We start from the raw sequence: 6,922 nt of genomic DNA, 5'->3' as shown, positions 1-6,922 counted from the left end.
AATGGTTTGTAAGTTTTATACATTTGAGTAAATAATTTTCTTTTATCATATTTCTTCTTCTTATCAATATATTTTATTGTCAACTCTCATATAAATCTAGTCAAGCTCTTTTTATGTGATTGTTGCATTATATGATATATTGATCGGTATTATTTTATGAGTAGTCTTTTACTGCATTATTGCCAACGGTATATTGTCGCTCTTGGATTTCTCATAAGATAATTTTTCCTAATTCTAAACGTTAGAATTTTATTTACTCGAATACATTTTTAATTCATATGTTCTTCAAATATTTATTTTCCGATTGATTGTTTGGGATGTGAAACTTTCAATTGAGTCAATTTATGAATCAAAATCCAAATGGGTGAACAAAGCATATGGAGGATTCTCAAAGCCTTACCACTTTTATTTATTGAATTTTCTCCATTTTAAATTGTTCATAAAATCATCAAAAACACTCATTCTTTTTCTTTGTTTGATTGCTTACTTTCCTAACGCTTTTTATTTTCTAATCATTTCTTGTTCAATTTAACACTTCCTTGTGGGATCGACCGTTCAAATTGTACTACAATTGACCGCTTATTTTTGTACACGTTTGGGCGTAATCATGCATCCTCGGGGGCAGAACCCGAAACTCGGTCTGGGTAGGCGAGGCACTTGGTTAGGTAAGTAATATGTACTAATTACTTGCTAAAGCCTGTAATATGGAGATTTTACATTTATTTCCTTAGAGAAAAAGGATGCGAGGTTCCAGCTGTCTGTTGGAACTGAATGTCTATTTATTCAATTATCCATTTATTTATTTACCCGCATATTTATATGTTCATTTATTTTTAAGTCATTTCAAATTATATCCTACTGAGCCGAAGCCTGTAATATGGAGATTTTACATTTATTTCCTTAGAGAAAAAGGATGCGAGGTTCCAGCTGTCTGTTGGAACTGAATGTCTATTTATTCAATTATCCATTTATTTATTTACCCGCATATTTATATGTTCATTTATTTTTAAGTCATTTCAAATTATATCCTACTGAGCCTTTCGCTCACGTTTTATGTTTTAAATGTATTAAACCCCTCCCAGGAGATTCTAGGAGCGGTGCACATTAGCTGAGTTGTGATACGGACCGATCAAATGAGGATTGTGTTCATCCTCTGACATAAAAGTGTAAGGAATCGAGAATTCGATAAACTCATGTAATATTTGGATTTACTAGACTGTGGTTGATGTCTGTTGTAATGATTATTTACATGTTCATGTATGTACAATACCCTATATCCTGTGGGTGGAGCCATGTGTGTTGTCAGAGGCTCGGGATTCTGTAATTTATTTATATTTTAAATGGAGTTGAGTGGGGCTCATCTGGGAATCTGTTTTATTAACCCATAATCGAGCTCCACGTCACCCACCCCATTTGGGGGACGTGACACAAATGCCCTCAAAGTGTATTAAAGAATCTCTATTACTAATTTCATTACATTTCTTTTTTTTTTCTTTTGAAGGTAATTTCATAATTATTTCTAACCGAAAAAATGGCAAATACCTCTTAAAGTGTATGAGTCTGGATTTTTATCGTTTAGTCTTTGTTACTATTCTTTTTTATCAAATAACGATATAAGTCAAAAGAGTATTAATTAAAGGTAAAAGGTAAAAAAGTAGATTCATGCACTCTAAAAGTAAATTCAACAATTTTCTTCCAAAAACATTCAACAAATAATAAAAACAATTTTTTTAAGTTATTTATAAATAAATAAAAAAAGAATAACCCTTCCTAGAAAAAGAATACAAAAATTATTACTTCTTCCTTTAAAAAAGGAACATATTCCTTAAAAAACACCAAAATTGATCTATATGACCTCAATTTACAAAGAAAACCATAATTCTAATGGGCAATCGATTTTAACAATAAATTTAAATAGAAAAGTCTAATCAATTGAAATTGTGAGACTCTTAGGGGATGTTCTTTTACATTTTTGAGTTAGGGTAACTTGAGTAATGATTTTGAGTTGAGTTTGAGTTATAACTTTAGTTGAAGTTGTAACTTGAGTTTGTGTTTGGATGTGCACATTTGAGTTATGATTTGAATTGAGACTCTTTTTGAGTTTGTGTTTGGATGGGTCAAAACTTAGGGCTTGTTCTTTTGGAGTTTAACTTGAGTATAATTCTTGAGTTGAATTTGAGTTATAATTTGAGTTGAACTTGTAACTTGAGTTTGTGTTTGGTTGTGTACATTTGAGTTATAGTTTGAGATAAGAATCTTTTTGAGTTTGTATTTGAGTGAGTCAAAACTTAAATTTGTATTTATATAGTATTTTAATAAAAACTCAATGCTGATGAAAAATTTTAATAGGGTATATGGGTCAAGTTTTATTTGTCTTTTCGTTGTCAACGCATAGAAAAAAATCATCTCAATCAGGATTAAAATGAAAAAATTATAGCATTTTTAAGAATAGAAAAAATATTGTTCATTAATTTGAATTTGAGTTTCTGAACTCGAGTTGAAAAGGAAACTTGAACTCGAGTTTTAGTCTCAAACTCGGGTTCAAACTTAAAAAAATATGAACTTGAATAAAATTGAAACTTAAATTACCTTTTTTTGAGTTTTTGAGATTGCCGAACACACCCTTAACGTCAAGGCTATACAAAATGGCTTTAAAAAGAAACAGGAAAATCTCAAGCACCAGTGATGAGACCTCGTCGGTGAGACAACCAACGCAAGAACCACAGAGAAAGTAGTAGAACTCGAGAGATGCATTATGCAACTCTAAGTAACAGTGCTGGCCCCATTTATTTCGCCGATTCGAGTTTTGCTATAGTAAAAAGCTCTCAGAAACAATCACATCTAACTTTTTTGCTACAGTAAAAAGCTCTCACATAAAGTCACATCTCAACTCGAATTAAAAACTCGAATCAACGAACTGAACAGGCCCCTCGTGCTGCCACCGTCACCACTAAAGGAGCACCTATGACCAACATGGTAATCCCATTGGTACAAACCTAATGTCGCGACAATGAGAACACTTCAAACCAACAACCACCAACCTCCTCCCACACACCCACCCCGCCACCACCACCTCCCGCCCTTCCACACCCACACACACACCCACCCTGCCACCACCACCAACAGAAAACCCATTATCAGGTGAGCTTGGAGACTTGATGGGCATTTTTAAAATGATTTTGTTTTCAGTACAAAAGTAAAAATAAAATTATTTTAAGAATCATTTTGTGACCAATTCTGAAATTACGTTTGATTTGTTTTTTAGAAGATTATTTTGAGTATAATAAAAAAGTAAAATCGTGTTTGGTTATAATTATTAATTAATATATTATAACATTGTTGATAAGTACTAGAAAATGAAAATAAAAAAAGGAAAATAATTTTTAACCGTTTTCTAATTCCTTCACAATAACCATTCTCACTGTTTTTTGTTTTCGTTTCTATTTTTAAAATATTTGCTAAACAAACACGGTTTGCATACCGTTTTCATTTCTGTGTCTTAAAAGACGTGCCGAAACATTTTCAAAAACAATCTAAAACTAATTATTATGTATGATTTGGCAATACCACTTAGCCTAAAGAATTTTACAAGTAGAATAATGCCGGAGAAAATTTAATGAAAAATACTTGGGGAAATTATCGCTCTAAGCTCTATAACTAATAGAAACTAGGTCTTATTGCTGGACATGCCTAATATTAATGTGTAATGCTCAATACCATCAATACCTTTAGCATTGTTTAAATCTAATCTAACTTTAGTTTACTAAATGACGCGACATGTGAGATGTCATTTTTCTATCAGTAGATATTTAAAAGATTATCATATCAATTAATTAGAAAACATTTACATTTATCTATGAAAATATAATAATTCACATTCATGTTAAGTTGATATAAAAAAACTTAGAATTAAACTTGTGTCTCTAGCACTACTCTTATAAGCTTGATCCAGATGCCCGACTCTTATCTACCTCCATTTTTGTTCTTTTGAATGAAGTTTCTTTTGACTTAAATGTGTGTATATATATTATATATATATATATTTAACTAGCTAGTGCTTATAAAACGATATATGAAACACAACTAGAGATGCAAGAACGGGCCGGCTCGGCTCGGCCTGTTCTCCTTTGGCCCACACAAGCGGGGCTCGGCCGGCCTATATAAGAATGACCTCAGTCCAGTCCACACCACATGCCAATTTTACGTGGGTCGTGCTGCGGGCCAGGCTGGGATCCTGACCCCGTGTCATGAGCCTTGAATGGGTTGGCCCACTCAAGGCCCATCTTGGCCCAGCATAGATTTAGATGGGATGGGCCAGCCCATCTAAACTTACAATTTTTAATTTTTTAATTTTTAATTTTTAAATAAGTTAACAAATATATATGTTTGAATAGTCAATGGAAATATAAAAAGAGATATTTTATTTACAATTATCTCATTAAATAAACACCTTTATAAGGAAAATTCAGTGGGACAAAGTTTTAGTAAGGAAAAAAGAGTACAATCAGGATAATTATACATAAGATGTTGACAAAATTACTAAAAAAAAAAGAAAAGAAAATATGAAGATATTATAGGCTTAGATGGGCTGGGCTGGGCCGGCCCATTATGGGCCTAGGCGGGCCGGGCTAGGCTAGGCTGGCCCATCATGGGCCTAGACGGGTTGGCCCAACCTGACCTAAGCCCGGGCTGGCCCAGCCCGGCCCAAGCCCGGCCTGCCTGCCCCATGATTTTTTATGGGCCGTGCCGGGCCGGCCCATAAACTGATATATATTAGCTCAGTCCAACCCACTAATATTTATGAGTTGGGTCATACCTTGATTAGAGACGGATCGTACTGTCTCGGTCCGTCACTGTATCAGGATGGGTCTGGGCCACCCACAGGCCCGGCCCATTGTTGCATCTCTGATCACAACAATTTGTAAATACGTCTTCAACCGTAGGTCGTTTAATAGATCCATAAGCGACATGTTGTTTGCAGTTTTTTTTTTTTTTTTAAAGCTATGAAACGACAAACACCCAAAGTGGATAAGGAACCCATTCCTCACTTTTGTCCATTCAAACTTCGCACCATGTGCTACACAAGTTACAAGTCCCCTGTGACAATACAAACAAGAAAGACAAACCATCATCAGCCACGCGTACTTCAATGTCAAAATCTAACAATCCCTCACCACGTGGCTTTTAGTAATTGGTCAGTCTCGAAATTTCTACTGACCAGCAGTTACTGAAATTCCGTCCGTTAAAACTACAAATCTTTAGAAAACACTCGCCCACTGAGAAGAAGAGCAAAGATGAAACCTTTGGGTATGGCCGTACGTTCTTCTCCAATTCCCCTTCTCTCTTCTTCTTCTTCTTCGATCACCAAAATCTTCTCCAAGAAATCGGAATCTAGGGTTAGGGTTTTGAACCAGAAGCCCTCAAGCTTGGGCTTCACCGCGAATTCCAGATTGGTCGGAGAAATATTGGGGAGGAATCGGAGATCAAGCTCGCTGGCGAGGCTGAACGCGGCCGGTTTCGCGGAAGTCGAGCCTGATTTGAACGAAGATCCCGTTGATCGCTGGGCCACAAACAGTATAAGCGAGGTATTGATGATTTCTTTATTGCTTCTACGCACGAATTTGAGATTGGTTTGTGGTTTGTGGTTAACTATTAATAGTTTCGAGTTTGGTTGGATTCAGGAAGATTTTGTGTATGGGGTTTATGATGGCCACCATACTTACCATGAAGGCGAGGACAAAGGTATTCGCTTTTTTTCTTTTTTTTCCCCCTGAGCTCAGTAGTAATTGTATATTATTGTACTTGTTGAATTAAGCTTACAAAAAAAAGGAAAGTGTAATTAATCTTTAAATTTAGGCTTACAATAATGCTAGGAAGTATTTAAAAAACGTTCTTTTAGTCAACTAGCCAATAGAGATGCTAATGTCACTCTTTCATTCACTCTCTTTGTGTTATAGGTCCAGGTATAGTATCAGGTTAAAAAGATTGGGTCTTTGAAGCCTGTTAAATTGACTTAGTGGTGGAAAAAGTTCATAAATAAACTTTTAATTCAATATCTTTAGGGAAAACAGGTTGTCTTTGAGGCATATTGAATTGAGTTGATACAGAAAAATACAAGTTTTGGCCAATTGAACTTCTGGGATAATTGTGTTAGCAAAAGGCTTGGTACCACTTTTAATTTTGTTTTTGTTTAAAAGAGAACTGAATTGATGAAGTTCATTTTAAATTTTTAAGCGAGATCTTAAAATGTTACCAAAAAGATAGACGTCCCCCTCCCAAAAAAAAAACAAAGGGCCTTAACCATTAAAAAAGAAGACCTTAAATGTGACTTGTTGCTCACATTTTCAGGAAATTTTTGGGAATTGTTAGCAGAGGAATATGCATCAGTAGACCCTCCAACAGGTTTTCAAGGTAATATCAGTACTCCTTCCTCTCTCGTTACTTTTGATAATATATTAAAGTAAATCACAAGGAAAATGAACATATTGTGATTTGATTATTTCGGCAGGTCTTATTTCATGGCTGTTTCCTCCAGCAATTGCTGCTGGGATGTACTTCCATGTTCCGGTATGTGACAAACATATCGAAAGATTAGGCTAGTTTACCCATTGCTTAATGGTAGAGATTCACTGACGATTAATTGATTTTTGGCAATTGAAAAACATTCTCTGATTGCCTTTTGTCTTTCTAGGCGGAGTACTTATTCATTGGAGCAGGTTTGTTTACAGTGGTATTTTGCATAATTGAGATGGATAAGCCAGATCAGCCCCACAACTTTGAACCTCAAATATACAACATGGAGAGGGGGACTCGTGACAAGTTAATTGCTGACTACAATACAATGGACATATGGGATTTCAATGAGAAATATGGAGACCTCTGGGATTTCACTATCAAGCAGGAAAATATTACAAAAAGAGGC

At 35.0% G+C, this 6,922-nt stretch overlaps 1 protein-coding gene across 1 annotated transcript in view; it reads left to right on the top strand.

The window, feature by feature from the left end:
- Positions 1-5,294: 5,294 nt before the first annotated feature.
- The window catches only part of LOC112093332 (photosynthetic NDH subunit of subcomplex B 5, chloroplastic), a 2,193-nt gene continuing 565 nt past the window's right edge, over positions 5,295-6,922 (top strand). Inside the window, exons 1-5 of the mRNA XM_024171533.1 lie at positions 5,295-5,585; positions 5,682-5,742; positions 6,349-6,411; positions 6,509-6,567; positions 6,692-6,920. Coding sequence (XP_024027301.1) covers positions 5,295-5,585; positions 5,682-5,742; positions 6,349-6,411; positions 6,509-6,567; positions 6,692-6,920 — 703 coding nt within the window. The remainder of the gene's footprint in view (positions 5,586-5,681; positions 5,743-6,348; positions 6,412-6,508; positions 6,568-6,691; positions 6,921-6,922) is intronic.

The sequence above is a fragment of the Morus notabilis genome, unplaced genomic scaffold, assembly GCF_000414095.1.
Source record: "Morus notabilis unplaced genomic scaffold, ASM41409v2 Scaffold1990, whole genome shotgun sequence".
NCBI classification, from domain to species: domain Eukaryota; kingdom Viridiplantae; phylum Streptophyta; class Magnoliopsida; order Rosales; family Moraceae; genus Morus; species Morus notabilis.
The sequence above is the reverse complement of the archived record's forward strand: the minus strand, read 5'-3'. Positions and strand labels throughout refer to the sequence as shown.